Source organism: Hippocampus bargibanti, linkage group LG01, assembly GCF_051943395.1.
Source record: "Hippocampus bargibanti isolate YZ-2025 linkage group LG01, ASM5194339v1, whole genome shotgun sequence".
Taxonomy (NCBI): domain Eukaryota; kingdom Metazoa; phylum Chordata; class Actinopteri; order Syngnathiformes; family Syngnathidae; genus Hippocampus; species Hippocampus bargibanti.
In genome coordinates this window covers 31369796-31388054 of record NC_142734.1, presented here as the reverse complement: position 1 = coordinate 31388054, position 18259 = coordinate 31369796, and the positions used below count along the sequence as shown (strand labels likewise).

The 18259-nt window shown below is 40.9% G+C and overlaps 2 protein-coding genes across 19 annotated transcripts in view; both read left to right on the top strand.

Annotated features, from left to right (window-relative positions):
• Nucleotides 1–8213, top strand: part of kif1b (kinesin family member 1B) — a 49158-nt gene extending 40945 nt beyond the window's left edge. For 12 of the 18 annotated variants that reach the window (XM_089010537.1, XM_089010600.1, XM_089010579.1 and 9 more), the window contains 15 exons: nt 705–771; nt 917–1001; nt 1146–1251; nt 1522–1548; nt 3114–3228; nt 3318–3451; nt 3577–3638; nt 3713–3858; nt 3941–4201; nt 4377–4448; nt 4523–4644; nt 4778–4930; nt 5034–5226; nt 5488–5606; nt 5715–8213. In XM_089010537.1, the coding sequence (XP_088866663.1) occupies nt 705–771; nt 917–1001; nt 1146–1251; nt 1522–1548; nt 3114–3228; nt 3318–3451; nt 3577–3638; nt 3713–3858; nt 3941–4201; nt 4377–4448; nt 4523–4644; nt 4778–4930; nt 5034–5226; nt 5488–5606; nt 5715–5757 (1705 nt within the window). In that variant the 3' untranslated portion in view covers nt 5758–8213. The remainder of the gene's footprint in view (nt 1–704; nt 772–916; nt 1002–1145; nt 1252–1521; nt 1549–3113; nt 3229–3317; nt 3452–3576; nt 3639–3712; nt 3859–3940; nt 4202–4376; nt 4449–4522; nt 4645–4777; nt 4931–5033; nt 5227–5487; nt 5607–5714) is intronic. The other 6 variants (XM_089010642.1, XM_089010633.1, XM_089010624.1 and 3 more) reach the window with 1 other exon arrangement.
• A 1715-nt stretch (nt 8214–9928) lies between these two features.
• Nucleotides 9929–16505, top strand: pgd (phosphogluconate dehydrogenase). Its single transcript, XM_089010489.1, has 13 exons — nt 9929–10009; nt 10323–10398; nt 10739–10918; nt 10993–11058; nt 11136–11254; nt 11447–11516; nt 11589–11723; nt 11791–11980; nt 12809–12939; nt 14620–14753; nt 14851–14950; nt 15724–15846; nt 16127–16505. The coding sequence occupies exons 1-13, from the start codon at nt 10002–10004 to the stop codon at nt 16244–16246; spliced, it is 1452 nt and encodes a 483-aa protein (XP_088866615.1). The 5' UTR covers nt 9929–10001; the 3' UTR covers nt 16247–16505.
• The last annotated feature ends 1754 nt before the right edge of the window (nt 16506–18259 follow it).

Sequence of the window (18259 nt, the reverse complement as noted above, 5' to 3'; positions counted from 1 at the left end):
GTTTTCAAATCTGAAGTCAAGAATAATGACTTTTATTGTGGTTGACATCCAAAAATATGACATTTTGGCTCAGATTTTAGCGATCATCATGGAATTTAACAAGTTTGATTTGCTTTCGCGGGCCGAAAAAAAAATGACGTGGCGGGCCGGACTTGGCCCGCGGGCCTTGACTTTGACACCTGTGCTTTAAAAGGAGATTCCTTTTAAATCATATATTTTGTGAGATTCATTTTATTGAGACGAAATAAAAAACTTTCATCTGAGAGGGTAACTGTTGTTTAATGTACCGTATTTTCTGCACTATAAAGTCCACCTTCAATGAATGACATATGTTAAAACATTTTCCATATATTAAGCGCTACAGTAGAAACACCATTTTACATATCCCAGCATGCACCCTGCACTACTTCTACCGGGGAAAATGGAGTCAGCAGCTGCTTACCGTAGTTGCAAAACTTGTTGCAGTTCAATATTGATCCATACGGTCAACTTTTGAAAACTTTGAAGGCTCTTAGGTGTGCCTTCTAGTGTGGAAAAAGTGTTGATGCGCGCCGAAGACATCAGTGCAGTGGACATTGACACAAATGTGTCCTTTTTACCAATAATACAATTTTACCGTTCTTATGAGTATTGAGACTCGACACTTTTAGTTTTTGATATTTAATTTCTATGATTCTCTGAGTTCAAAATACCTTCCTCCACAGGTACATTCCAGCTATCGTGGATCACGGTGGAGCGCTACTTTGCCATGGCACATACTTGTTGCACCAAGTACGATGTTTTTCCTCTTTCTTTCCGTTCAACGCCGCAGTGTCTCGTGGCACAGTTTTGGCTGACATGAATTCAAATTGTCATAAAAATGATCACGTTTTCAATAATAGCTATTGATCTTCAGCTGTGTCATGTTACGCTGCAGGGAATCCAGCGGCGGATCACTGTGACTCTAATCCACGAAAAGGGTAGCGAGCTGCACTGGAAAGATGTTCGCGAGCTGGTTGTTGGTGAGTTAGCTGTGCATCGGGGATTAATTATAAGTGTTTTGAAACTTAAAAAAACAGGTAATAGTATCCTGCCCAAACAAAACCCCTCATAGATTTGGGGATAGTAGTGAATTTGATCCATCAAATCATTCTATGACCAACCAGGTCGCATTCGGAACAAGGCTGAAGTGGACGATGGCGCTGCTGATGCCGTTTTGTCCCTTAACATCATCTCTGCCAAGAACATCAAATCTTCCCACAACGCAAACAGGTAAATTCAATACAGAAAGCTTTTATTTAAAAATAATACATTAGTCAGAAGTTGTTTCACATTCTCATCTCATCCTGAGATGTAATTCTCAATTCACAATATATTGTTCAACAATATGACTGTGATTGTCCCGAGCTGTATGTTTTAGAATCACTGCATGGCCATTGAATTTGCTCCATTGTTGCTTGACTCTTTCTGCTTCTCTTTTTTTCTTCCCCACCCTTATGCATTCATCCTTCCCGCTGCTGCTGGACTCTTGATTGTGCTCAGGCTGTCTATTGATAAGGATATTGATAGGTACTAGTGAGTGGAGAACATAAGGTTCCTTCTCCGGAAGAAGTTTATGCTTCTCTCTAGTCCATATAGAGTCATAGAATTCAATCCCAAAATAGTCAGTGTTCTTCATTGTATGTTGCCTCTATTTGTAATTACTGTCCACTGAACAAGGATACTATTATAATATACTGTGCCTGGCCAAAATTCAAATTACACACTCTGACAGTAGGTCACACACATGTTTCATGTACAAAGATTTCCTGTAATTTCTGTCGCAAATCTACTATCAGGATGAAAATGACTTCGCTCATAAGGAAATGACGCTCATAAGGAAACTGAACTTGTTTAGCCTTGTTCGGGATGTATTTTTGGCTACGCATGGTATATTCAAGTAGAAGTGATCATGTTTAAATTCAACCCTCTGTGTATTCGCCATTTTACTTATTTTTTGTCATTCTCACTTCAAAGCGCAGTTACACCGATCTTGAAAATGATTTAGACTCCTGATTCGAGAGCGATTTGACAGCTGTGTATGCGTGTGTCCTGAGATGTGACATTTCGTGTGATTTTTGGGGATAAAAAAAGACCTGTTAACCTGTAGTTTCAATCTACAACCTTTGCCTTGACGACGAATACCTTCTATGTTCACAACAGCGCCGCCTTCTGCCAATCGTGAAAAATCTGCCCCAAAAGCTAATATTAAAACAGTTTCAATGCGATTTCCATGTTTGCAACCGAAATCGCCTTACAGAAGGGAAAAAACGACCAAACCTCGAAAGAGGACACTTTGTAGCCCTTTATAAATTCAGAGCAATAAGATTTACTGTGTTAAGTTTGAATAAATGCACACATAGATGTGTGCTTTAATTACTATTAGGAACTTGTCGTGGCCTATCACTGGGGAGTTATTTTTAGAACAGACCCATAGGCCACTGATGTTGTCTGTGTGGCTAACTTTTGTACCTCCCATCACTGTTATAAAATATACGATAATCAGAGCATAATGGTCTCCATGTTGGGTCTTGCTCACTCTCTCATCCTGCGTGCGGAACTGCTCGCTGAGAATTAGGGGAATTGGGGATGGGGGTTAATAGGAGGAAATTAAATTAAAAAAGAAAAGCCGGTTCATTTATGCAACTCTACAAGCAGCCACTCGTATTGTACCCAACTCAGACATTGCCCCCTCAAAAAAGAGAAGAGCTCATTCCCATCAACAGGCAGCAATAGTGGACTTTTTTAAGCCACAGTTATAAGGTCAAAATGATAAATCGACACAGGCCTCGTGCCATCAGTCATTCCGGAATTCTTACTCCACTTTGTAGCACTGTATTGCTTTGTCATGTTCTGTCGTTGAGCTTTGTGCTCAGTGTGTTTCTTACATCATGTTATGACTAGAGAAACGTGCGAGGTAGACTTCATTGCACTGTGTCAATGTCAAGTTCTGTAGGTGACAGCTCCCAATATGACACTCCTCTTAGTAGCTTTGATTTTTGAGAATTAGCAACCTTATCCCTGTCACTTTTTTATTACAAAGCACCAAAAACATGAATCAGCGCTCTCCTGTGCCTATTGTGCTTTGGTTTCAGGACCTTCTACCGTTTCGAAGCGGTGTGGGACAGCTCCCTGCACAACTCCCTCCTGCTAAACCGAGTTACTCCTAACGGAGAGAAGATCTACATGACTCTCTCGGCATATGTGGAGGTCTGCTACCGCTACTCTGTTTTCTATCGGCATGAAATAATCTGCATATTTACCTCCTTTTTTATGTTCCTTCCGTGTCCTTTTTACAGCTTGACCATTGTATCCAACCCGCTATTATCACCAAAGACATCTGCATGGTCTTTTACTCTCGAGATGCAAAGATATCACCTCCTCGATCCCTCAGGAATCTTTTCGGGAGTGGGTATTCTAAAACCCCAGACTGGTAAGGCTGCAGGTCACTTTACTATGACTGAAATCAAATGTAATTACATTAAATGGATTCTCTTTTTCGTCAAATAAGTTACGTGACATTCAGTCTTTTGAATAATTTGCTCTTTTTATTCACAGCAATCGTGTAACTGGAATCTATGAATTGAGTTTGTGCAAGATGTCGGATTCCGGAAGTCCAGGTGAGCTTTGTGACACGATGAAGTCAAAGTAACAAGTGTATCGTCTCACGGAGAGTGGCGGTCACGGGTTGCAGGCATGCAGCGCCGGAGGAGGAAGGTCTTGGACACCTCTGTGGCTTACGTACGTGGTGAGGAGAACCTGGCAGGTTGGAGGCCCAGAGGAGACAGTCTCATCCTGGAGCACCAATGGGAGCTGGAGAAAATGGAACAGCTGCAAGAGGTGCTGCGTAAATTAAAATCATATGCTAAATACTGGATGCTCTGAAGGTTTTTCAGTGGCGCTCATTTCTTCTTCTGTATAGGTGGAGAAGACCCGCCACCTCCTCCTACTAAGAGACAAACTGGGAGAATCGGCTCCCGTGGGATCGGCGCCAGCCAGCAAATCTCCAAGCGAGTTGCTGTCTCCAAGCATGAGCTCGGGGACCTTGTCCACCTCCACTTCCATCTCCTCGCAGATGTCCAGTACCACCTTTGAAAGCGCCATCACGCCCAGTGAAAGCAGCGGCTATGATTCTGCCGACATTGAGAGCCTGGTTGATCGTGAGAAGGAGCTGGCCACCAAGGTGACAAAAAAAATTCTGCTTGCCAATGTTTGTGCACTCTTCAAATGCTGATTTTTTTTTGTTTGTTTTTTTGTTTTTGTCACGGTACACTCGAATTTGCCAAACCATTCACCAGATGTTTCCCCCATTAATATGCTGTAAGCTGATGGTTGTCACTTTGGGTTCCGTTTTGTAGTGCCTCTGCCTCCTAACTCACACATTCAACAGCGAGTACAACCAGTTGGTGAACAGCATCAGTGATTGCAAGGTGAGCCCACCACCTCCTCACGAGACCGATGTGACTCAGTATATGCCGTCATCAATATCTGTTTCTCCTGTCAGCTCTCCGACATCTCCCCCATGGGCCGTGACCTGTCGGTAACCAGCTTCAGCAGCGCCACACTCACGCCTTCCTCCACCTGTCCTTCACTCTCAGACTCCCGCTGTGGCTCTGTGGAACAGAGGTAAATGCATAATTCTGTTAGCTGATCGTGACTTTTTTAATTTATTTTATTATTATTATTATTATTATTTGAATAACCTCCATAAGCGTGAGGGTTGCAAGCCCTTTTTTAAACTTGTATATTCCTCCCCAAGGACTCCAGAGAACTGCTCTCGTGCATCCAGCCCATCCTGCTCAGATTATGAAAACTTTCCCATGGTTCCCACCCTGGAGGCTTCTTACCTGGCACGTGCAGGGAAGAACGAATTCCTCAACTTGGTGCCTGATATTGAAGAAATGAGGCCAGGGTGAGAGCTGCTACGCGCCCATGATTCAATGTTACATGAATGTGAAGTGATAGGTTGCAGATTCACAAATCGGACTTCAACTTTCACTTTCCCTCCCTATTAGATCTGTCGTGTCCAAGAAGGGTTTCCTAAGCTTCATGGAACCTCGTTCCAACTCGTGGGTGAAGCATTTTGTGGTCGTGAGACGGCCTTACGTCTTCATCTACAACAGTGATAAGGACCCGGTGGAGCGGGGGGTCCTTAACCTTTCCACAGCGCAAGTGGAATACAGTGAAGACCAGCAGGCCATGCTCAAGGTATGCCATTCATGAAGAAGCATTACCCGTGGTGGGTCTCCAAACTTCTTTAAGTGCCATCTAAATAAATACTTTTAAAAAAGCACTCTTGTTTGGTAAGAACGTCGTCATATCGGACCGTTGGTTTTGCATCGTGCATCACACCCATGGGCCTTGACTTTGACACCTGTGATTTAGAGTGTCACATTAAGATGCCATGCATGTTATTTTTCATTTTTAAGGCCTGCTGACTTTTTGAAACAAATATGCTTTTCTTGTTAGACACCCAACACGTTTGCTGTGTGCACAAAGCACCGAGGAATCCTCCTGCAGGCGAACAATGAGAAAGACATGAACGACTGGCTTTACGCCTTTAACCCTCTGCTCGCCGGAACGATAAGGTTACACTTCACCGTTCCATTTTTTTCCCCTCTCTCTTAACTTGTTGCTTTCAAATGAAAGTGCCGTTGCTCAAAGATCTGCATTGTTCACCGCATTTCCCCCAATAGGTCCAAGTTGGCAAGAAGGCGAAGTGGCCACATCAAGAACTGAAGTGGATCCCACAAGTGGATCTTTGTAAAACGCCTTTGAACATAGCGAGTGTTAATACCCATTAATCGATTGTGATTCTTGACCGTTTTCTCTTGTAAGTAGACTTGTGGCTTAACGTCTCCTCTCTTGCGATTTCTGTCCCCCCACTTCGCCCTCTGCTTTTTGTTATATTCACCACCAGCTCTAATTTTGTTCTTGCTTCGCTGTCATTCGGGTCGCTAGCTAATAGCATGTCGTGATCGTCCACTCGTGCACGTTTCTACTGAAAACGTTCTTCTCTCATTTTCTGTTTGCCAATCGTCTGTAAAAACGTCTCCCGGTGTTGTTGTCACCCATTTTTTATTCTGGTTTTTTTCCTCCTCCCTGTACCTGCTACCTGCATGATAACCGCAGCAATCCTCAGGAGAGCACCCACCTTACTTATTGAAGCATCAACACAATAATGGGATCAAATCATGAAGGGAAAAATGTATTATCTTCAAGGGATGCGTCTAGTTTACGCAAAGCAACACACCTTGAAGAACAATTGCTGCTAACGTCGTCTTTTTCAGAAAAATAGCTTCAGGTTTCCACCTCATTCGTGAGGTGCCCTTCACGCTCTCACGTAGCCTTTATGGGTTCATATCTGATTCCTCAAGTGGGATGCAAGGGAGGAAGCTTTGGAATTGCTAACGTCTACTGCAGGCACCGGCAACCAATACGGCCTATGAGAGCACCCCCTCCCGTGTAATTTAAACGTAGGCAAAATCTCAGAGAAAATGTATAAAAAAATATATGTCAAGGTAGATACGCAGTTATATCTAAATCACTTCACGCATCAACTGCTAATAATATACAATGGTAAAAAAGGATTTCACTCGAAACGGTGCCTGATAGGAAAGTTTTCCACCTGCAGCGACTCGGCTCTGCGTATGGTTCTCGTGGTTGTGAAAATTAAGGAAGGGGACAGGCTCCAATTTGACATCCACTCAAGGTCACGCTGTCAGCGCCATGTGTTCTCATCCTTTCTTTATTTTACTTGCTGTGAATCTATTTTGTGTTACACTTTTAATAATTTAATAAGGAGGTTTTTATATGAAACGTGACAGGGCATTTGTTACTATTTTTCAGTCAGCTTTATTGGTATTTTAATTGTTTTTTTTTTTTTTTTTGCATGTGTACACTATAGCAAGACAAGGGCCGAAATGCACATATTGAAGTTACATGAAATGAACGTAATGAAAGAAAATATTAAGGGACGAAACTAAACAAGTCATTTTAAATCATGCAATTGTTTTTTGGGGAGGAAAATACTTGCTCTGTGCATGATTGGAGCCCCCGAGCAATTTATTTTAGTGCCTCCATTGTGAAGTGTGAAAGTGATTGGTACCAATGGACGTGTTTTTTTTTTTAACTCTGGCCAGCCAACCAGAGGTTTTCCCCTTGTGCACAAGATGAACATATTTCGATGGAGTGAAGGTGAACAGAGGCACCAAAATGTGTTTTTATTTGCTCCCAATTGACCGATACAATCTCAAACGTCATCAGGAACGTTTTGTCCACAGGTCAGCCAACCTGCTGTTCAACAAATTATGTGTGATGACTTTTGAGGATGTTTTTTTGTATTCTTTCTCATTTCTTTGGGAGATGTTTTTGCATTCCTACTACTATTTATATTTTTGCCAGAGCAGATATTTTCCACCCTGTGTGGCTAATTTACACAGTTCTCAAACTTTAGAGTGTCTATTTATGGTTTGCAATGTACATATTAGTTTGCAGTTCTTTGCACATATTCAGAAAAAAAAACTAAACTAACTGATCAAAATCTGTGCAGTTTAGTTGCTCTTGAACCAAATGAACTGGCGTGAGAGTGGAATGTTGATGGGCATTAAAAAGGTACCAAAATGAAGCTTGTTGTTCCTTGTCCGGGACAGTTGCTTGCATTTGGTGCTCCTTTTTTTCTTCAGAAAGGGATTCAAGTGAAAGTCTGCCTTTGAGTGCAAACATATTCACTCTACTCATACTTGCCAGCCATGTAAATTCTAACCTTAGATGGTTTTTATTTTATCTTATCAGGGATTATAATACGAAGTAGCTTATTGTGTCTAAAATGACAAATTCATTATTGTTTTTACTTCTGTCTTCACCTCGACACGTTTCCGTTGATGCCTTTCGAAACAGAACAAAGAGGATCAGTTAACCCTTTGGAGTCACCAATAGTTTCAACTTGAAAAGGCAGACATTAACATTGTACATTACTCGTTTTCATTTTCCATACTTATTTTGTAAATATTTGTGTCGTACGGAGCTTGAATTAAAAAAATGTAAATATGTTTACTGTATTTGTAATAATTATAACCCATTCGCTGTATAGCATAGATGTGTCATGCAGATATCGTAATAACTGTGTATGGTAAACCTACACCATTGGTCTGTCTAGTGAATGAGGAAACAATAAAAGTGCAATCTGGCAAGAACGAGTGAGGCCTGTTTGTCTTGTTCCGGGTGCTGCCTGTTTGATGTACCATTGACGTGCAGTCAGGGGAGGCAGGTGAGGCCGTGCCTCACCTGTCGTCATGGAAATGTCAAATGAAAAAATACATTAAACAGTTATATTTATTTAGTGATTTGTACTTTAAAGTTCTTTTCCATTTAACTTCACCATTTTTGGCTTTTTTTTCAAAATCGCTGAATGTTCACATTTACCGTTCAAATACTAAGTAGAGACGAGCGGTGAGGCAGCAGCCGGCTGAGCCTCACAATGGATTGCGCAATGACTATGCTAACTGTGCTGGCTTGCTCTGCAGTGAGACCGCATTGCTGTCCCTCTGCATATCACTATTAAAGTGTTCAAACACGTTTAGTATATGAACTAAATTTCTACAGTTTAGCTGGTGTATAATGTACAGTCCCTTTATATAATAAACACTGTACTACAGTGTTTATTTTATTTTTATCAAAACTGTGTACATAAGTGAAGCACACAGTTCTCCTGCCTCATGGCAGGGGGCGCTGGTGATTACAGACTGCCTCATGACAGGGGGCGCTGGTGATTACAGAGATTCTTCTTGCGCCTCCTCGGCTGCAGAATAGAATTAGTGAGAGCACGCTACAGTAAACGGTTAGCAAGTTAAGTGCAACTATCCAGTCATTTTTCGTGTTGCTTGATCTTATTTTCAGAATGGAGGATTTATAAATTTAAAGAAAAGAGACGTTTAAAACTGAAGAAAGATAAAGAAGGCTTCTACAAAGAATGTATAGATGCCTTTCTTCAGAAGGAGCGGCGCATGGACTTCATTTATAAGTAAAGGTAACACCATCATAACATTTGTTTTTATTCTTTTTTTCCATGCTACAGTTTATATAAAGAATGCTAACATGACATTTTAAACAAAACACGTTAACTGTTGCCAATCAAATGTTGAATAAGCTACTCTGTAGGGTTCATGTTTGTAAATCTGGCTGTGATGACGTCAGTGCCTCACCAGCCATGAACCTCACCGCACGTCACCGTTACCAGGGAGTCCTCTCCACCGTGACAATAAATGGCTTGATGTGTAATTAAAATTGTCACAAACACATCTCTGCATCTCACTGAAATAAAAAAATAACAATTGAGCGCACTACTGCCCCTAGCCTAAATGGATGTGCAATTACACTTAATTCTTACATGGCAAAAGAAATAAAGCAAGCATTTTATGATTTAAGTGCCGTAATAATCCCTCCAGATAGGTTAAAACTGGTAACAGTCATGGGATGCATCCTTCCAGACTTTTTCTTCGAGCTATAAGCAATATAAAGGCCTGCTGTAATAGTCAGCTAGAGATAATGTGGATATTTGCTGAAAAAAAATATTCTGCTGTTGATGCATCATCACATTTTTATGGGTTGATGTGCTGGTGAAAATACCTGAAAAACACAATTGTATATATTTTAAAACAATTTCTAAAACGAATATGGTTAGCTTGAAATACAAAAAAAAAAAATGTTACAGTTGTATCGTAAGATTTACTTCAATTTCTCAATTCTTGTTTTACGTAATGAAAACACGTCATGAATGACGGCAGATTTGACCAATAACAGAGTTGATATCTATGCTCAGTATTTTGGACCAATTACAGTTCTCCTGGTGGGCCTGCTTCAGCGTTGTGAGCGTATTTGATTGGTCAATAGTGGGTGGGGTGGAGTTAGCAACCTGGCGAGAGAACGAGGAAGAGAACCGTCTGTCATTTGGAAATCTTACGGTGACGTCGAGACTGAACACAATGCCTCAGTAAGTTATCTACACTCTTCCTACCTTTTACGACAATTACGCTCAAGTGATGTCTTTTTTTCGCGACTTTTTCACGTTATTTTTTTCAATATAGTGCATTTAAAGCTAAGCTTCTTTGCTAGTCCGTGTTGGAGAACATGTGAGATGAAATTTTTTGGGAATTCACTTCCTTGTAATGCATTTAGAGGAGTCATCTATTTTTTTAGTGAATGTTTCATTTATAGTTTTTTTTTAAGATTCTGCCAATAAATAATAATCTTTCCATTTTAATGCACAATGAAATGTACGCGTTTGTTTCTTCTTCTTCTTACAGAGCAGACATCGCACTCATTGGTTTGGCTGTCATGGGCCAAAACCTCATCATGAACATGAATGACCATGGTTTTGTTGTAAGTTATTATAAAGTCTTTCTGCAGTTGCCAACTATCTAAGGATGAATTGAATTATCTAAGGTAGCAAATTTCGTCACTTTCATGACTTAAGTAGAAGTACAGATACAGAAAAAAGAAGTCTTCAATGGACGTAAAAGTCAGAACTAACTGTAGATAAGACTGACGCACTACACAAGTGCTAATTTTTACCAAATCGGGAGTGGACAGTGCAAGTATTTGTATTTAAGAATTAAATGTAAAACATTGGAACAATAAGTAAGTCCAAAGACCTGATAAATCTACATGAATAACTACTTCCCACTATTGGAAAGAAATGTATTCTATGTCTGTTGAATAGGTTTGTGCCTACAACCGCACCGTGTCCAAGGTGCATGACTTCCTGCAGAATGAGGCAAAGGGATCCAACGTGATTGGCGCCGAGTCACTCGAGGACATGGTCTCCAAACTGAAGAAGCCCAGGAGGATCGTCTTGCTGGTCAAGGCCGGACAGGCGGTGGACGATTTCATTGACAAGCTGGTTGGTGTCTGCCATCGTTGAATAGTACCTGAGCCCTTTTTTTCTGATTCTGTTCTATTTTTATTCTTTGTCAGGTTCCCCTTCTTGAGGCTGGAGATATTATTATCGACGGTGGCAACTCTGAATACAGAGACACGACGGTAAGGAGCGTGACATTGTGCTAAACGCTCATCTGAGGCTTTTTTTCTGAGCGCATTTCTGCTTTCGCATCACGCAGCGGCGCTGTAAGAGTTTGAAAGAGAAGAACTTGCTATTTGTGGGCAGCGGAGTCAGCGGCGGTGAGGAAGGTGCACGTTACGGACCCTCACTCATGCCTGGAGGACATTCGGACGCCTGGTAAGACTTTGGGCGCGTTTGGAAATATTTTTCGGCCTTCCAATGTTTCACGCGATGTTTAATTTAAAGCAGATTCTTTACTTACAGACAGTACATTGTAGGTGTTCAAATACAATACAACGTTCACGCAATGTTGCTCAAATTTGCTCCCATTCTCATTTGCTGTTGTTTCCGTTTTGTTCCTTTTGAAAGGCCTCACATCAAAGACATCTTCCAGAGCATCGCTGCCAAGGTGGGAACGGGAGAGCCGTGCTGCGATTGGGTGAGTTTCTTGACTTTTGTGATGCGGCGTGCGTGGCTATTGTGTTGATACAACATCTTATCTCACTGACAGGTGGGAGACGAAGGCGCGGGTCATTTTGTCAAAATGGTCCACAACGGCATTGAGTATGGCGACATGCAGCTGATTTGTGAAGCTTATCACCTGATGAAAGATGTTCTCGGGATGGACCACGACGAGATGGCCAAGGTAACGTGACCGGTCAGTCACCAACCAGTCGATCGCACGTGCCCTGTTGCCTTTTGTAACCTTTCAGGCTTTTAACGAGTGGAACAAAACCGAGTTGGACTCGTTTCTGATCGAAATCACCGCCAATATCCTCAAGTATCGAGATGCCGACGGGAAGCACTTGTTGCCCAAGATTCGCGACAGTGCAGGACAAAAAGGCACAGGGAAGTGGACTGCGATTTCAGCGCTGGAGTACGGCACGCCCGTGACTTTGATCGGTAAGGAAATACTTACTTTCTTCTTTTTTTTCCCTTTTTTTATGAAGCTGCTGAGTCATTGCCTGATATGTCCTGTGACGTTTCTTTCAACGTGCAATTCCCCCCAAAAAAGAAAAGAAATTCACAGATGTGAAAATGGGTTTTGCGTACATTATTTTCTCGACCCCCCCAAAAATATAACACCGTTGTCAAAAAAAAAAAAAAAAAACGATTTCTTGGCTGCTCTGTTGGAGAATAAATACAAAGAAAAACACAAAAACAAGCCGCAAGACCGCCAGACATGACCAAAATTGTTTAATGGCGCTCGGTTGCGGCTTTAGAGGAGCTCGGGTGAATCGTTTCCAGGGAACGTGCTTGATTTGTGGCCGCCGGTAAGAAGATTGAAGGCTTTTCCAGCAGTCTGCTCATCTCACGTGACCAAACAGGGGGGAGGGGGCGATTTTCAGTGCTGCCATGAATAAAACGTTTAATAATTGATTAATCATTTTTTCCAGTAATAAATAAAATCAAATTATGTATGTATGTATGTATGTATGTGTGTGTGTATATATTTTATATATATAAAAGTTTGTTTGTATGAAACCTTTTCAAAATGTTAAATGCAATAGAATAAATTCTATTGATTGAACACAGTGATTTCAAGCACTTTCCGTTGAACACAAATGATTCAAAGTTGACGTAAGCGACGGTATTGCAGCACACTTTCTGCTTTGGTCTCCCGTTTCCTCAATAGCCTGTTTTGCAAGTTGACGGGAAATGGAAAGAACTTCCTCGCGTGTGCCGAGTTGTAGAAACGCTCTGGACTGTCTTGCGTTCTGGTCTTCACAGGAGAGGCCGTCTTCGCCCGGTGTCTGTCTTCCCTGAAAGACGAGAGGGTGGAGGCCAGTCGCAGCCTGAAGGGACCCAAGGGAGTCACGTTTAGTGGTGACAAGACCGCCTTCTTGGAGGACATTAGGAAGGTAGACCCCAGCGCAAAAAACGCTCTCCGAAACAAACACAAAAAAGTTACAAAGACATTTTTTTGGTCTGAATTACTTCACACGTTTTGATAAATCATTGCGGGCATCAATAATGAAGATCATCATTTGTGTTTGAAAATATGTTTGCATTTGTTTGTTGTTCCCGATTTTAGTATTTGGGCGACCTTGAAAATATGAGGAAGACAACAACCACCCAAAAACAAACAAACGAATAATAATAATAATAATAATAATACATTTAATTTCTAAGTGCCCTTCAAAACTTTAGAGTCAAAGGATTTTTTGTGCGGGTGAGCAGCGGCAGGCGTTCGCGCCAGTGTTCAGTCTACACAGAAGTAACAGCCGCAAAGAAAACAAACATTTACGTTTTGTCATCCACTTTGCAATACATAAATAAATACATCTGATGTTATATTCAAAACATAGTACAGTACTCATAAGTCATTATTATGGAATTTGCTTATGACAGTTTGAAACTTCCAAGAGAAAATACTTCCGAAATTGGGCATGAATGACACACCCGCCGGAAAAGGCGCATACGCAATCATACACAAGCACACATACTTTTACATAGATTGGCAGCCTTTATCCAAATGCGCACACACGCATCCCATTAGCCATATGAAAAGTGGCTGTCATTTTTTTACATTTTATGAATGACTTAATAAATAAATGAATAAGTGAATACATGAATAAAAACGATGGCGCAGATGGCTGCCACTGCTCACCTGCACACAAAAAAAAGTTATTATCCCGTCGTGACCGTAATGTTTTGGAAGGCGCTTAGAAATTAAATTTATTATTTTTATTATTATTATTAAAAAAAGTAATAAATACATTAATAAATGAACAAAATAAATAGTAAACTTAATTAATTACGTACTCTATAAACTTATAAATTACTACACTAATAAATTAGTAAACTAATAAATTAAAACAATTAGTCAATAAATAAATGTATATTTATTTTTTATATACTTATAATTATTATTTTTTGAATGAATTTTACATTTATTTTGTTATTTATTGTACATTACATTACATCATTATACATTATGTTTTTTATTATTATATTATACATTATGTTATTTATTATACATTACATTTTTTGAATGAATACATTTATAATGCATCTATAAATTATAAAGTTAAAAATGTCTTAATTTATAAATCTATAAATTGCCAAAGAAAATGCATTAATAAAATGATAAATTCAATACATAAAAATACATATGTAAACAGACAAATGCCAAAATAAACTAATAAATACAAAAAAATCATGGAAAGAGCACTTCAAATGCCTCTGAAAATCCATCCATAACAAATACATTTGGGGGAGGGAGAAAAAAAATCAATAACTTCATTTAATGAACAATTCTTCACCCGACTCAACACTTTTTATGAATAACTTTCCTCTCGTCCTAATTTAAGTCATATTTCCGTGGCAAAGGGGCGACGATCGAAACGTCAGGGTCATTGCGACATATTGGCTAGGGAAAACGGCTCCGAAAGCTTAACGTCATCCAATCGGAAGGCGGGCTTCCCTAACTGTGAGACATAACGAAACTGCAATGGGGAGTCATAGAGAAATCATGTTTTACTTTGATCTTTTTTTTACCCCAATTTCTATCGGTGAACCCACCCAAAAACGTTTTGCAGGCTTTATACGCCTCCAAGATCATCTCCTACGCGCAAGGCTTCATGCTGCTTCGCCAGGCCGCCAAAGAATTCGACTGGTCCCTCAACTACGGCGCCATCGCTCTGATGTGGAGAGGGGGTTGCATTATCCGCAGGTAAGCGGCGCCCCTTCTGACCCTGACGTGAATCACGGCAACGTGGCACCTGGACCTGCGTTGTCATTTTTAAAGTGGTGCCTTTCCTTCCCTTCAGCGTGTTCCTCGGCAAAATCAAGGAGGCGTTCGACAGAGATGCAGAGTTGCAGAGCTTGTTGTTGGACTCTTTCTTCAGTGCCGCTGTGCAACAGTGTCAGGTATGAGGAAACGCCACACCGCAATATCTGTCGTGTTTGGCGCGACGGCAATTTCCACTGTTGCATCACGTCTGCCACTCGTGACCGTTGCAATCTTTCCAAATGCAGTCAGCCTATTCAAACGTGAGTCCGGTCGGACTCATGATTGGGGATTGCGTTCTCCTAAACCAAAATCCCACCCCAATCCACCCACTACCCCCAACCAAAATTTCAGTCACATGTTCTTTTCGAGCAAGTGAAAATAGCAGTATGATTCAGAAATGTATCATGAATTGCAGCGTTGTTTGTAAGCGTGCAGCACTCGACTCCCCTCCGCTTCCTTATACGTCACTTCCTTGTGTCGCGTCTCATCGTGACTGACGCATTTTCCTTATGAAGCGTTCTAATTTGAGCAGGCGTGTTTGTATTGTTCAATCGCGATAAAAATAAAGCAGACATTGATTATAATGGGAAATGTTTCGGTTTTCAAACAGGTTTCTGGAATGGATTATGGTTGAAAACCGAGGTTTCACCTTATCTGGAATAGAACAGTGTCAAGATTTTAAGTGCAACACTTGGTCATGTTTCCCGGTCCTAGTAACAACTGAAGCTGTAGCATTGTTTTTTCGCCTCTAAAGATGGTGGCATCAGACTCCATCCTTTTCTGTCAATTTGACTGAAGAAACGTTCTTCACGTGGTGATAATCAGACATGGTGGCCGCTTTTAAAATTCAGAGTGTGTTCGTCTTTTATCATAGCAAGATTATTCATTTGATATTTTTTTTTTTTTTTAGGATTCGTGGCGTCGAGCGGTCAGTACGGGCGTCCAGCATGGCATCCCCATGCCTTGCTTCACCACCGCTTTGTCCTTCTACGACGGCTACAGGCACGAGATGCTGCCCGCCAATCTGCTCCAGGTAATAGCTCGACTTGGAATTTGTTGTTTCAATTCAATTTAGAAAAAAAAAGTCCCATCTGACAATTTTCTCTCGCACTCACCAAGTTCATCGAAGATTCTAAATTACCCATAGGCTTGAATGTGTCCATATGTAATTGGGTGGCAAGCAGCTCAGATTTTATCCTGCTTGTCGCTACGCTTCAACACAGCCGTGACCCATTCGAAACACATTGGATGGGTTCATTGGAGTTGAAAAGCCTTGCGCCCTGTGTCAGTGCTGTTTTGTTGTTGTCATTCAGGCTCAGAGAGATTACTTTGGAGCTCACACATACGAGCTGCTGTCCCAGCCGGGACGCTTTATCCACACCAACTGGACGGGCCACGGTGGAAACGTCTCGTCTTCCTCCTACAACGCCTAACGGCGGCATACACTCTAAACAAGAACGCGGCAAACAGTTCAAAACAGAATATGTTACACATTCCACCGGTATAACAATCATACCAGATCATTTTACCTCAGAACAGCAAGGTGTTGTGACACTTATCTTTCCAACTGTAGTATACATTTCATTACACTGTCAGACGTAGGCCGGGGTCCGCCAGTACTAACACTGGAATTAAGTTAAAACATTGCACTGTACTGTACTGGGCTAAATAAAGATTTAAATCCCTTTATAATTAGCTTGGATGCTTCTTACTCACCGGATTCACGTGTTTCTGTAGTTCTAAATGAGGGGATAACTAACAGAAGTTTCCTCGTTTCCTCATGACCTGCTGCACTGCAGTGTAGTTGTCTCTTACAAATATCACTTCGTTCAACTGTTAGTTATTACACATTTTAGGGACAAAAAAATCACTTTAGTCTTGAATCATGTGTGAAGGACAGTAAATAGAAAAGAGCAGTGATTGAGCATGACTACAACAAAATGGCCCCCACAACTGTCATGGCTGCCCAAGGGAGGTGGAGCTATACCACAAATTGTTTTTTTTATCCTTATTGGCTATGTGGTTTGTAGGGCCGACTTGTGGTCAAGGTCATTTGGATTCAGTCCAGAAAAGTAAATCAATCAACCGTTACCCATACATGGGTGACAATACAGTTTGAAAGTGCACTGTAGTTTGTCTCTCCACAATTTTGTATTAATGAAACATGAATACCAGTGTTAAATGTGTCCACCCCCCTTGAAAAGGACTGGGACGACAAGGCCGTTTCATTTGTGTTTGTTGTATACAGAAGACATTTTGTTTTCAACCCAACTGATGAATACATGACAAACATTCATGTGTTCACAATGTGTTAAACAATTCAGAACAGAGGATTAAAGGACAACCGGCGTCACTTTTTTGTTTTTTTAACTGACATCAGAAAAACTTTTATAGCATCTAAAATACCCAAAACACGCAGTATGATATTTTTCGTCAAATGCAAAACACCAATAAAAATGACTTAAAGTGTCCAAAATCTGCAACAAATTGAGCTGCGAATTGGGCATTTTCAGAAAGTCCCGCCCCCAGTTCGTGACGTCACACCAAGACGTCTTGCATTGCTTGTGAATCAAAACAATGGCTTCAGATTCAGAGAATATGCTTTCTTGTTACACATCCAGTTATGAATATGATTCAAATAGTTCTGAAGAGGAAAGCATACATGTTTGCAATCAATTAAAGAATTATATGTGCCATTTTGAGGCAACATTGGGGGGGGGGGGGGAATCTCACCCAAAAAAAGAGGCACAAAATGGCGACCTCCGCTTCCACAGGCTGATAAATTCCTTATATGGAGCTTGGATGCCCTCTTCTGGCGGCTTTTGGGTGCAACACGGTTCTCAGACCAAACATGTACAGCAAAATACATTGACGTGATGGAAGGACTGTGTCTTTTTTCGGTCAGGGGCCGGTCCTTTCATGACGTCACGTACGGACTCGTCACCAACTCAAAAACAAGACTTCCTGAATATTCAGAGCGAGTCTTAAAATGTAAAATATAGCTATATGCGGTGGAATCTTATTAAAATACGTTCAGTAGAAGTCATTTGAAGCCATTTTACAAATTATGGACACAACTTGTCCGGAGACGTCGGTTGTCCTTTAAAGTACAGTTTATTAAATTAACGTGAATAAAGTTTAGTTCGTTACGTCCTGGTTCGATCACGTGACTAGAAACGTAACCAAATAATCCAAAACTATGAATATATTGTCATTTGAGGTTATAGGTGATATCACTAACTAGCTGTCAATGTTTTGACACAACACAATGTTTCTGTCAACACTCGATGTTGGTACCCATTTTTTCGATGTTTTTTGCTTGCTCAAAACGAGTTTTGTTTCATTGATTTTTTTTCTCTCATCTTAAAAAAAATCTGTGCTTGTCCTCCAGAGTCTGCTCTCTGGTCTTGTTTGCTTAACAGCAAACGCAAATTTCAAAGACGATG